The 13,507-nt window shown below is 40.1% G+C and overlaps 2 protein-coding genes across 2 annotated transcripts; one reads left to right on the forward strand and one right to left on the reverse strand.

Moving 5' to 3' along the window:
- LOC127438467 (keratin, type II cytoskeletal 8-like) lies at window positions 1–7,786 on the reverse strand. The gene is made up of 9 exons (XM_051694074.1): window positions 7,104–7,786; window positions 4,693–4,901; window positions 3,913–3,973; window positions 3,212–3,307; window positions 2,396–2,560; window positions 2,143–2,268; window positions 1,846–2,066; window positions 1,696–1,742; window positions 1–1,468 (listed from the first exon to the last, which is right to left on the reverse strand). Exons 1-9 carry the CDS (start codon window positions 7,389–7,391, stop codon window positions 1,365–1,367), a joined length of 1,317 nt encoding a protein of 438 aa, XP_051550034.1. The 5' UTR covers window positions 7,392–7,786; the 3' UTR covers window positions 1–1,364.
- Window positions 7,787–10,295: 2,509 nt separating this feature from the next.
- Window positions 10,296–11,500, forward strand: LOC127438468 (piggyBac transposable element-derived protein 4-like). Its single transcript, XM_051694076.1, has 2 exons — window positions 10,296–10,996; window positions 11,085–11,500. The coding sequence occupies exons 1-2, from the start codon at window positions 10,641–10,643 to the stop codon at window positions 11,260–11,262; spliced, it is 534 nt and encodes a 177-aa protein (XP_051550036.1). The 5' UTR covers window positions 10,296–10,640; the 3' UTR covers window positions 11,263–11,500.
- The last annotated feature ends 2,007 nt before the right edge of the window (window positions 11,501–13,507 follow it).

The following is a 13,507-nucleotide window of genomic DNA, read 5'->3' on the forward strand; positions in this document are numbered from 1 at the left end:
GTGGAAAATAATATTAATATATAATATTATGATGGCAGTTTTTTGACAGACATTTTTGTCCTCTAAGGGACCTCTGAGTAACTTTTTTAAATTGACGCACAAGGGTTAAATATGTACATTATTTTAGAGATTATCAGATTTTTACATAATGTGGTTTGAAGACGCTTATTGACAAAATAATAAAATAATTTCATTCTGTAGAATAAATGATTCCACAATTTCATTATTATTATTATTATTTTTATTTTTGTTGTAAAGACACAAGGTCTTCGATAATTAAGAACATTTATTTCTGATTCCACCCATTGATTCACAAAAATAAAACTACTTCAACATTTAAAGCCAACATGAAACAACCCATTTTACTGATGATGTGGAGTATTACTCCCCTCCTGAAACACCACCGGCACCCATTTTTTAGGAGGTTCTCTTAACAAGGATGTGGAGGCTGAAGATCAGGTTCACCCTCCAGAACATCTCCACATATCCCAAAGGTAATGCTGCTTTTTCAAATCTATTTTCATTTGCTATTATTGCCATAACCTTTATTACATCAGTGTGAACTAAATTACTGCGTTAACTGTTTGCAAGATTTTCAGATGGCTGCATTACCTACAAAAGTTGCCTTAAAGGAATATTCCAAGACAAGTTACGCTCAATTGACAGAATCTGTGGCATAATGTGTATTAACACACAAAAAAGCAAAATTCGACGTTCCAGTGAGACACTTAAAATGGAAGTCAATGGGGCCAATTTTTGGAGGGTTTAAAGGTAGAAATGTGAAGTTTATAATTTTATAAAAGCACATACATTAATTCTTCTAAATTATTTGACCTGTAAATTTTTTTAAATCACTGTTTTTTTTTTTTTACAGTCGTTTTAAGGTTTATGGCGCTACACAGATGCGGTTAGGAAGCGATTCTATTACACTAAAACGTGTTAACACTCATATTGTTTACGTCTTGTATCTATACTTTTGAAACTTATTTTAACGTTTACGAATTGGCCCCATTGACTTCCAGTGTGCCTCACTGTAACCTCGATTTTTGCCTTTTTTTTTTTAAGAAAATGAGGGACGAGTCGAAATTAATTTTAGTGGTAATCAACATTATGCCTCAAAAGCTGTCGATTGAGCTTAACTTCTATTAAACCCGGAATATTCCTTTTTTTTGGCCTACCAAAGCAAATTGCTATTAGTCGTTTCAGAGGCAGAGCAAGTTATTTTGTCTTGACAAAAAATTACAAAATGGTGTGCACAATAAGACCTGGAATATATAAGAAAGTAAATAGGGTCTTTTGACTTAAGGATAACTGTCACAGCTATAGTATAGTATTTTCTATTATTTTGATTGTAATTCAGACTTTTAGTGAGTACTGAATCTGGTGTTGTTTCTGGTTTCAGCAGTCTTGATCAGGATTTTCGGGGAAGGAGAGCTGCTCTGCTGATAACCATTTGACGATTTGGAACCTGTGAAGAGAAGGTAAAATATAATGTTACATTTTTAGATTAGGTCAATGTATGATCACATGGTACGTGTTCTAAAACACTGTTTAATGTCAAATCAGTTACACATATTTAATACACATTGCCAGAATTCCATTTAGAAGATTTATATAGTCATGTATATTTTATAAATGTTTTAATTTAAATTATATTGTGGCCATTGTAATGTAAAATGTCACTTTAGGACTCACTGTAGTTGGGGACAGACTGGATGTTCACAATGGATTGATGCCCAATTCTGTGAGAGGCATAAAAAAGAAGAATGAATCAATATTTATCAATGTAACCAGTTAAGTTCCACTCCTCTTATGTGCTATAAGACATGCTGAAGAGTCTGTAACCTGTCCTCCTCGCCCTCCAATAGCTTCCTGTAGGTGGCGATCTCAATATCCAGCGCCAACTTGACATTCATGAGCTCCTGGTACTCGCGGAGCTGGCGGGCCATGTCCTGCTTGGCTCTCTGCAGCGCCTCCTCCAGGTCTTTGATGCGACCTTTGGCCTCCTTCACCGTCATCTCACCATGGTCCTCAGCCTCCGCGATCTGGTTCTCCAGGTTAGCACGCTACAATATTTAGTGCATCAAGAGTTAATGACCATCATGGTTGAAGGTAAATAAATACTTGGAGTACATTTCTCACCTGAGATTTAATGACCTCGAGCTCGCTTTGCAAGCGATTGATCATACGGTTGATATCTGCGATCTCCCCTTTAGCGTTTCGCAGTTGATCGTTGTACTGAATGGCCTGAGAGGACATCTGATCAAACTGAGTAGAACGAGGTGAAAAAAACGAATCCGTACAATCCATCAGGCACAATTTCAGTACACATAATTTAAGACAAAAATCAACCAATTTTCAGATACTCTGGAAGAAAGTTTGCATTTTTATCCACCTTGGACTTGTACCAGGATTCAGCATCTTCACGGCTCTTGGCTGCGATCTCCTCATATTGAGCCTTGACTTCAGCCACGATGTGATCCATGTTAAGGCTTCGCGAGTTGTCCATCTGCACGACGACGGACGTGTCTGTAATGCTGGCCTGCATCTCACGCAGCTCCTGATCGTGAAAAAACATTATTTAGAAATGTGTTTTTTGAGCTTGCCTTCTGAATTTAATGTGATGAGAAAGAACACAGACAAAAAAAAAATAGACAACCTCAAATAATTGCTATTGGAATAAAGGAACGAAACAGAATCGTTAAATTCGTTACCATTCCAATCCCTATTCTGCTTGACCTGATTTCCTTAGAATGACTCTATCTTTATAGAGACAAAGAAACAGTCACACCACTAGGGGATGCCACCCTGGGCAAAGGGTCATCAATTGTAGAATGGGAGCCAGAGTGGGCCATCGAGGACCAATCCAGACAATTGAATACCTTAATTATCATACAGACCACATCTTTCTTAAATTACACCAGGAGCAACATAATTTACGTTTTGAGTGGAAATCACGAAGACCCCATTTTCACCTGGTATTAAGGTGTGTTTCGGGTGATCTGATCACAAGTGGTCAGTGCTAAATACAGGTGTTGACGAGCTCCAAAGTGTTTTGCGATCGAATCACAAAAACCACGTATGGAGGTACTCAAAAACCCAATTCCAAATGATTCCAAATCTTACTGCAAACACTATATTTCTAGCAAACCAGATTGGTTTAGATATTTCTTTTGGTTAGACTCTATACAGGGGTATGTGTGTGGATCACCTCTTCGTAGATGGTCCTCAGGAAGTTGATCTCATCAGTCAGGGTACCAACTTTATCCTCCAAGTCAGCTTTCACCAGATACGCCGAGTCCACATCCTGTGGGACATACAGCACTCAGCTTTTCATTCTCGATTTCAACCCTAAAGAACTTGTGTCTTACTTTGGCATTGGACGCCATAGTACCTCATGTCAATCTATGAATAGAGCTACATCTTGTAGATCAGTGCTGTTCAGTTCCGTGTTCAGAGGGCCAAGTCCTGCGCAGTTCAGCACCAACCGTAAACCAGCTAATTGGTGAAGTGGTCTTGAAGATTATTTGAAAATTTGGACTAATCTGCATGATGTCGCCCACCAGGAAAAAAACTGTATGCTTCACTGTAGGCTATTGAAAATGGATCTACTACAGTGTATAAGTAATGCTGTGTCTCCACCCAGGCTTTTGTCGGTGGTGATTTGATCCCTCCAGGCTCAAATTGAGGAGTGCTTTACCACTCCTAAACTTTCCATTGTTCCCTCTCCTTGGGTCCTTGTTATCGAAAGTATTGTGAAAGTTTAACTTTCTCTGGTCCTAAGTCCACCTTTTTTCCTCTGGTACCCTATCCTAACCCCTCATCACCATGAGGTCATACCTTTTGCATTGTGTTTCATAAGTAAACATGTACAATTTTTGACCTTTAACCATAAACATCAAGAGTTTAAACCTTTTTCAGAATCACAAAGTCGTTCTCCAGGTTGTTCCTTTTGTTGATCTCGTCTTCATATCTAAATCGAAGAGGAAACAAAGTAGATATTTCAGTGCTTAGCAAAGAGCTGGATACAGCCTGATGTAAATGACGTAACTGTGGGAAATTTTGCAAAATAATATTACATGGTTTATTACACGTATACCGTGGCAGGTTAGGGGTGTAAAGTCCACTACGTGACGCTGAAAGCGAGTACAATTTTCAATAAAACCTACCTCCCAACCGTAAACCTTAAACCTAAATCTAACCGACAGTGTCAGAAAGTGAATGTGAGATGAAAAATGTCATTTTTGGGTGCTTCCATGACACTTTCAGCTCACATGTCAATTCACATGCTCTTCAGGTTTCCAGTCCTTTGCATCGCAAGCGCAACACTCTATCATTTGAGCTACCGCGCAGTCCTTTGCATCGCAAGCGCAACACTCTATCATTTGAGCTACCGCGCAGTTTGATCGCACATGAACAAGCTTGGAAATGTAGTTGATTTTGGAATGCAAACATTAAAATGAGTCATGCGCTATAGTTACTTGTGATTTGTGTGAAAGTGAATAAAAGTCATTGTTGTTGTATTGTGTCAAGTGCTCATTTCACCAGGAAACCACCACGATACTTACAAGAAGCCACGTAAAAATTGTTTTGCAAAAATGTAGGCATAGTAACATGATTCTATGAGACCAGGTTGGCTGGTTTTTCCATTAGACACGTATGTATACTTGAGTATACATCTGAACACTATACTTGTGTTTGAAGTCCTCCACCAGACCCTTCATGTTCCGCAGTTCTCCGTCCAACTTCGTCCTGTCGTTGTTGACCACATCCAACTGTCTGCGCAAGTTGGCCATGTAAGCCTCAAACATGGGCTCGACGCTGGACCGACCCGGGGTCTGACACTGCAGAACATCCCATTTTGTCTCTAGCATCTTGTTCTGCTGCTCCAGGAAGCGCACCTGTAGAGGTGAAAATAAATTGTTGGGATGCACTGATACATTATTTGTGTGCCGATACCAATATCCAATTATGTAGAATAACATCTGCCGATACAGATACTGATAGTTTGGTGGTTCTGCTTTTTTTGCTACCTTGTTTCAAATCACTGATAATTCTACAACTTTGAAAGACATTTGAATTATTCTCTACATATTCTCTAAGTCTTCCATGTTTTTTAACAGGACATAATCGGCCCTGGTCTTCAGCTTTTCTTTTAAACAATCGGCCTATACGGATGTTTGGCCGATACATCGTTACATCTCTTAAAAAATTTTATTAATAATTTGGTGTTCAGATATTTATTATTTTACTATAAATTTGTCTTTTGGAATGTAGATAGGCGGGTAGATAAATGATAAAATGGAAGATTTAAAGCAAAGAAAGCAACAGGGCCTGGGTAGCTCAGCGAGTATTGATGCTGACTACCACCCCTGGAGTTATGAGTTCGAATCCAGGGTGTGCTGAGTGACTCCAGCCAGGTCTCCTAAGCAACCAAATTGGCCCGGTTGCTAGGAAGGGTAGAGTCACATGGGGTAACCTCCTCGTGTTCACGATTAGTGGTTCTTGCTCTCAATGGGGCGTGTGGTAAGTTGTGTGTGGATCGCGGGGAGTAGCATGAGCCTCCACGTGCTGTGAGTCTCCGCGGTGTCATGCACAACGAGTCACGTGATAAGATGCGCGGATTGACTGTCTCAGAAGCGGAGGCAACTGAGACTTGTCCTCCGCCACCCGGATTGAGGTGAGCAACCGTGCCACCAAGAGGACCTACTAAGTAGTGGGAATTGGGCATTCCAAATTGGGAGAAAAGTGATAAAATTATAAAAAAGAAAAGAAAGCAACCAAATTCGGACCCTGAGAATCTGACCTGTGTAATCTTCACTTGAACGGTGGATTTTTAGCACTTCAGATTAGCACTTGTTCATGTAAGTATTTTTTGTGAATTACCACATGCTGAATGTCAGTTTTTAAAAATTAGTTTTACAATCAAATATGGATTTCATTTATTATTTTTTTTCTCCGGAAAATGAATGGGTTCCGTATCATGGCATCTCTCTCTTTGATGTGCTCTGACTGAAATAATATCCTCAGGCAGTGATTATCTATAGTATCATCTGAAGAATTGTGATCAAAGTAACCATCGAAGTATGGCGCTATTCCTATTTACCCTCTCCAAATATTGATATATTGATGTTGACTAGAATTCAGTAGAAATCAGAACCTGAAGCATTGAAGCTAAGTGGTATGTTCTCTTTCTACAGGTTGGCTTGTTATTGATATATTGAGTATTTTATGTTGTCAGTTTAACTTGTAAGTTAGAGGAACACACTGTGAACATTGTCGACTAAAAACCCTCTGAATTAGCTCAGTGTTTGACTGGAGGTCTGCTACAAAAGTTATTCTTTTCCTGTATTTCTGTCATCTCTCTGTTTGAACAGAGAAGAAAGTCTCTTTCTGTGGAATTTCAGCATTTTAAGAGGCTCTTCTTTGAGGGTTTGTCAGTCCACTGCACATCCTGAAAGCCTGACCGCTTTTAATTGATGTCCAACCTGCCAGACTCATTAACAGAGCAATATGACTCCACATTAGCAACACCGTAACACTCCAGAGAGTAGTGGCTGACATAGATGGGTTCTTTACTTGCAAATCCTTAATTTCAAGCACTTTAAAAGCTGACCTAAGGCCCGTGTTGGAGGACTCAACCCTGCCCCGACCCACAACAGTGACTTGGTTGTACTGCAATGCGATTGAAGTGTCGATTTCAGTCCAGCGGGCTCTTGGGATTTGGTTGCATTGTCCTCCGGCACACAAAAGCTTCCTTCATGCTCTGTGGAATAGTGCTGTCTTCGATGATTGGTCAGATCTGACCTACTTTTTATCAGGTTACAGGCTTCAGAGAAGTAGGTCGTGCTACAGAACTATCATTTTCATTTAAGTCTACCAAAGAGTGAAAGCTCCTGAGGCCCTCAGAGGTATGAACATGCTGTAAAAGATGATCATTTGTAGAGACAATCATCATCACCAATAAGATTCTGCATTGATTTAAACCAATATAAAGACCTCTACCTTTTGAAGGGACTCAACAAAATGTCAAGCGTCTCAGTATACACTTCCACTAACTTATCACACTCTACCATCTCAGGGAACAATAGACCCAACTGTACCTTATCGATGAAGGTGGCGAAGCGGTTGTTCAGTGATTTGATCTGGTCCTTCTCATGTGTGCGCACCATCTGGATGTTGGGGTCGATCTCCAGGTTGAGGGGCGCCAACAGGCTCTTGTTGACCGAGACGCTGGCGATGGGAGTCCCAAGGTAGGCTGAGCTGGTGCTGAAGCTCGGGGCAGATGCTCCCAGAGATATCCCGCTGAGACTGCTGTAGCCATAACCTCCCATTTTCCCGCTGCTCCTCACAGAGCTGCTGGAACTGATGCGCTTGTTTCTTAGACTCATGGCTCGAGAAGGAATGAGTAAGTGAACAGCGGAGGGCTAAAATGGAAGATGTTTCAGATGAGAACAGGTGGGCAGACCTGAGCGAACAAGTGTCCTTGCGGAGAGAGGCTGGGCTTTTAAAGTCCAACCAGGATGGGGTGGAGAGTTACTATTGTTGGAAAACCTGTTTCAGGACACACTCGCACGTACACACTATCCACTTTATCTGAGTTCACTGATCTGCATGAACGCATGCTCCATCTCTCGCTCTCTTTCTTACTGTTTCAGTGTGCTCAAACGGCATCTAAATTTTTAATGTAATGACCTGTTGTAAACTCATTTGAGAATTAGCATTCGTAATATAATTCCCTCCATGTGAAATACTAGATATTTTAGATGTTAGGGCCTCTTGAGCCAAAAACCATGTACCTTATGCAACATTTTCAAAGACAACAGGTGCCCTAGTGCAAAAACCAAAACTCTAAATTTGCTTAACCAAAATATTTCAATAGATACAAATGTCTACAATGTTGAAATGATCTTTCCTGCTCATTGTACTTGCTCATTTAAAAAAAAAAAAAAAGTCAATGCCTTGGTTTTACATTTTATCAAGTAAAATCTGTTAGCTTTGTTTTTGATAGAGCTCAGAATAAAATCAACCCTTCATATTACTGGTTTGGTAGGTGTGACAAAAAGCAACAATATTAATGTATTTCTGTTCAGAACAATTGGCTGTATCCATGACAACATGAAGTTTAAATAGATAAAGACACATTTAGAGCACCACCTGATGGGAAGGCTTTCTTTATTGCACCATTTTCATCTAAAATATTTCGACTTTTTATCTAGCACCAAATCTTTCAGCACTTAAACGGATTTTGTGCAAATGTTTAAACAGAGAAGTACTCTATTTGTGTTTGTTGTTTCTGAAAATCTTCATTAGCCTTCTCTGTTACTACCATGCTCTGTGCCCTCATCTTTTTTGCATCTCTCATTATACTTTTTAAATATATAATAATAGCAATAATAATAATGGCGGGGGTCTGGGTAGCTCAGTGAGTATTGACGCTGACTACCACTCCTGGTGTCGCGAGTTCGAATCCAGGGCGTGCTGAGTGACTCCAGCCAGGTCTCCTAAGCAACCAAATTGGCCCGGTTGCTAGGGAGGGTAGAGTCACATGGGGTAACCTCCTCGTGGTCGCGATTAGTGGTTCTCACTCTCAATGGGGCGTGTGGTAAGTTTTGCGTGGATCGTGGAGAGTAGCATGAGCCTCCACATGCTGTGAGTCTCCACGGTGTCATGCACAACGAGTCACATGATAAGATGCGCGGATTGACAGTCTCAGAAGCGGAGGCAACTGGATTGAGGTGAGTAACCGCGCCACCACGAGGACCTAGTAAGTAGTGGGAATTGGGCATTCCAAAATTGGGGATAAAAAGATAAATAAATTTTTTAAAAATCTGATCTGGAATGCAAAAAACTAAAGTAAACCCAAGCCGACGTTCTTACCGGCTAAAAAGGCGAAAGTATACTTTGGTTGTCTCGTTGCTGATCGCTCCACGCTCAATATGCATGACGCAAATTTCATCATCAGCACAGTCTGCAGTCTCCAGATTTTCTCGACACGCAGACAGTCCTCTTACGTGTGCATCAGCGGTGCATGCATTTGCTGTTGACTTCTAAAAGAGTATCACAAAGCAGTTGTAGTGCGCATGTGTCAAATGCATTCATACTCGCTTGCGGTCAAAACAGTATACTGTAAAAGGCAACGCTTTCGACTGATCTGGAACGCAGAAAAACTAAGTATACCTGGGCCTTAAAGGCCAAAATATGTCCATGTTGCTGATCGGAACTTACAAATGTTCCACTATTACAAAGGTAATTTTATAAAAGCAATTATTTATACATAATACTGACGATGAAGCATTTCTTGCCTATTATGCACTTGTTATCTTGTCATTTATTTCTTCTTCCTTTTGATCACCCCACTGATTTTTTTTGCATGCCACAGCTTGTGAGGATTGCCTACTGACTTTTATTGTTCTTAAATTTAGGGTACGTTTACACGACAATGATGTACTAAAAACGGAAAAGTTTTTCCTTTGCGTTTTTGAAAAGTTTCGCGTACAGACGACAACGTTTTCAAAACGACGAAATTATAATTATTTTTGTTTTTGATCAACAAAATGACTACCTACATGTTGGGAAATTTTTTTGCAAATGTTTCAACATCTGTCTTTTAAGAATGTCAGCTTTTAATTCACATTCACAATACAAAGCGACTTACAAAATGAGGAAGGATACAACATAAGCGATTCATCTTAAGACAGTAACATAAGTGTTGCAGTGCAAAGTTCAATTGTACAGTTACACCACATGACATTTCTGACTTTTAATATTAAAATTTAAAAACAAAGAAAATGTGATTTGAATGTGAAATGTTGCGTCTGTACATCACTAAAGCCATTTGCTTCTTTAATCTTGCCGTAGTCTTTCAAGCGACGATGCCTTCTCTGATGAGGACTGGAGTCCAAAGGCCACCCTACAAAAGAGGAAGAGATCTGGTCTGTCTTCCAGATCACCATCTCTAGCAAAGTCTTTGAAATCTGCTTCACCTGCCTCTGTAGAAAGTGGCCAAGGGAAAGACAGGAAAAGCACTGGTAGACGGTCCCTTCCATTTTCAAAAAGAATGTCCAATGGTAAGTGCCGCGGAGTAGATGAGCCTGATATTGAACCCCCTAGACCGTCGTTTGTACCTCGCCGAACTCCTGGCCCACAGTTGGTCACCACCGCATCATTCAGTCCTCTACAGTTCTTTGAATTGTTCTTTTCTCATTTACATGGGTCTGTTGAAATGTTCCACATTGGCAGACAACTGGAGAACATCTAACATCTACAAGCTGCCGTATCCTACTCAAATTATGTCTGGTAGGAAATTTATCACCATCTCTGGTGCTCTTCATATCAGCGATCCCAAAGAAGATGAAGACAATGACAAGAAGAAGGGAACGTCTGAATATGACCGGCTGTGTAGGATCAAGCCGCTGTACCAGAACATTCGAGAGGCCTGCAAGTCCTATTTTCATCCCTTTCAGAACATCTCCGTTGATGAAAGAATGGCGGCAACAAAGGCAAGAAATAGCCTTAAGCAATATATGGGGCTACAAACTATTTGTACTGGCAGATTCCCTCTGTGGCTACACGTGGGACTTCTTCATTTACGAGGGAAACTCAAAGAGTAGAGCAAAGGTATTAGCTATGATTCCGTCATGACACTGGTAAATGAAAAGTTGTTGGGCACTGGCTACAAGCTGTTTGTGGACAACTCCTACACCAGTCCTACACTCTTCAGGGACCTCCTCAGTAAGAAGATCTGGGCTTGTGGCACAGTTCGTGCAAACAGGATAGGCCACTCAATAAAGCCAGCTCCTCACGGCAATATACGTTGGTTTCGGGACGACAACCTCCTGTTTGTGGAGTGGAAGGACAAGAGGGACGTGCTGATGTGCGCCACCTTTCACAAAGCCTATAATGGTGACACAGTGAAGAGGAAGGTGATGGGAGAAGATGGCGTTTGGACCGTTGAGGACTTCCCTGTTCCAGCTCCAGTACTGGATTACAATAAGTTAGTAACATTTATTCATTTATGAACTTTGCATGTTTGCATGTACCTTTTAAATAAGTTTTGTAATCAAACATATCTTTAATTTCAGGCACATGGGGGGAGTGGATCTGTCTGATGCACTTATTGGATATTACACAGTTCTACACAAAACAAAAAAGTGGTATCGATCCTTTATTTACCATTTTGTGGACATCGCTATCGTAAATGCCTTTATTTTGCACAAGCACATGGCCAAAGTGAAGAAACAGAAGCCTTTGACCCAGTAGTAGTTCCGGGAGGCACTTGTTTCGAGCTTGCAGGAACGGGGCTTTCTCATACCTCTGCACGAGTTCCTAAGCAATCTCTTTCTCAGAATTTCCACCTACCCAAGTACATCAGTGGGGACAGCACTTTTGGAAGGAAGAAATGCAAGGCGTGCCGTAAAAACACTCCAATGGTGTGTGTGACTTGTAATGTGAGTTTGTGCTTTGTTGCCAAGCGTGTATGTTTTAAGAACTGGCATGAATCGGGTGGTTGTAGCGAGGATGACGCAGAGTAAATATCAAAGTGCATAGATTTTGCATGCTCTAATATTCCTTAGTTCATGATCTGTCTGCTACATTTGTAAATAGATGTAAAATTACTTTTTTACTCACTGTGACTGGTGAAATCTAATACATTTTAACTAGTCTTAATATTATAGTTATTTAGACATTCAAATAAAGAACATTTAGATATCATTGTGTATGTTCTGTTTCATGTGTGGTTTGTGTGGTTTCTTACCTGAACAATGATTATATAATTTATCGGAGGTGTTTGTCATAAAATAATTGGTTACCAAGTGTCCTTTTAGAATATTTGGAAGTAGGTCCAGGCATGGTTTAAACTGAAAACATTTGGTAGTATCATCAAGGGACGGGAACAAGTTTTCAAGCACTCGGAAGTGACCAGTTTTGGAAAGCAGTGATGCTACTAACTACACTTTTCAGTTGTGTGAGAGTAGTTAAGCTATTTTCCCGATAGTTTCATTTTTGTAGTTACTAATGTTTTTCCAATGAGTAGAGGTATAGCAGTATTAAAAGGTTAATCGCTGTTTTTGTCACATTGTATTGGGCACACAGCTTTACAGCCGAGCGAACTGAGAAAATGGGCTGATCAAATGCGTTAACTTCGTCCCAAGGCCGATACAAGGTTGTGTTCTTTGGGGGTGGGGGCATTTTGACCTTAGTGTGGGCAATAGGTTCTCTGCAGGGGTCCCCCTTGGTCATTTTGCCATCCGACTGGGGGGATCTTGGGGGCCAATGGCCTCTTAGCCCCGCCTTAAAGGCCCAAATATATTTCATACGTCATTTAGAACCAAATGTGGCCTAAAAGAAGGTGTTTTCGAGTTCATTTTGGTGGTTTGTAACAGTTCGCCTGGGCGAACTTTAAGGAAAACTTCTAACCGGTTGCTAAACACCTTCTTGTCATTGGTCCATGACATCGGTAGGTGTGACCTGAAGCTCCACCTACCTAGACACCGACAGCTCATTCTATTTATTTTGTTCAGTCAGTAAAAATCAGTGAACACACTGGCATTTAGAGTTATTAGCAAGCTGGTGCAAATGTACCTACGATCTGTACGATCGTTCATGTAGAGAAATTTACCAAGACCATGTCGTTTGATTTTTTGTTTCACCACTGCCTTGCATACCCTTTAAAAATGATCTGCTCTTATGTGGATTGTCTTCATAATTGATTTCATATTGCTGCATTTTTTTTGCCGAGTTCTCTTATATCTCTAATATAATATACAGTGTATCACGGCATCTTTGCCTTTGTATCACCTTTTTAATAAACAACTTTACAGATCTTAATTGTTTTCCTTTTGCCAAATATGTATAATATTAATACTATTGCTGTCCGTTGCAGTGCACAGCAGTTTATATATGACTTTCTATTCAGAATGCATTTGTTTACCAAAAATGAGGTCGTGTTTCCACAAAATCGTTATTTCGGTGCTATTTTTAAAAGTTGTTAACCACCTAAAAATGGGTTTTGTTGGGTGAGATCTGTGTTTTATTGCTTGCATTATAAAGACTCTTGGAGCGTTTAAATTTCGTCACGTTTAATTAGTAACATGCAGGGTTTTGGGCAAATATTACACACGTAGATGTACATTGTTTTACCAAAAAATGTTTAACAATCATTTTGAGTGTGTATTAATTTTCAGTTGCATACAGTATAGTCAGTATTGTTCTAAATAACATGTTTTGACCGTTAATATTATTTTTTACACTCAGTTCTTTCTAATCACCCTTCAGACTGAGTATACATTATAATACACCATCACAATCTACTTGTGAACTGAAATAGTTTATCAAGTGTCTCGAATGTTTTCATTCTCACTGAGCAAATCAATCCACTGTCGGCCATCTTTGTAACTCTTTCGGGACGCTATTTCCAGTCATGCCAGTGCAGCTCCTATCTAATTGAATGGGGAAAGACCGAAATCTCAAAAACAGCAGTACAATCTGACAATACTGGTATAAT

This window comes from Myxocyprinus asiaticus, chromosome 49 (assembly GCF_019703515.2).
Source record: "Myxocyprinus asiaticus isolate MX2 ecotype Aquarium Trade chromosome 49, UBuf_Myxa_2, whole genome shotgun sequence".
Taxonomy (NCBI): Eukaryota; Metazoa; Chordata; class Actinopteri; order Cypriniformes; family Catostomidae; genus Myxocyprinus; species Myxocyprinus asiaticus.

What these genes read in the sequence shown, in the direction of transcription:
- LOC127438467 (XM_051694074.1), bottom strand. Translation starts at nt 7,391, where the DNA reads ATGAGTCTAAGAAACAAGCGCATCAGTTCCAGCAGCTCTGTGAGGAGC. An exon ending in TCGAGGTCATTAAATCTCAG is followed by an intron (nt 2,067 to 2,142) that starts GTGAGAAATGTA and finishes TAAATATTGTAG; the next exon opens with CGTGCTAACCTGGAGAACCA. An exon ending in TTGGAGGGCGAGGAGGACAG is followed by an intron (nt 1,743 to 1,845) that starts GTTACAGACTCT and finishes TGCCTCTCACAG; the next exon opens with AATTGGGCATCAATCCATTG.
- LOC127438468 (XM_051694076.1), top strand. Translation starts at nt 10,641, where the DNA reads ATGACACTGGTAAATGAAAAGTTGTTGGGCACTGGCTACAAGCTGTTT. An exon ending in CCAGTACTGGATTACAATAA is followed by an intron (nt 10,997 to 11,084) that starts GTTAGTAACATT and finishes CTTTAATTTCAG; the next exon opens with GCACATGGGGGGAGTGGATC.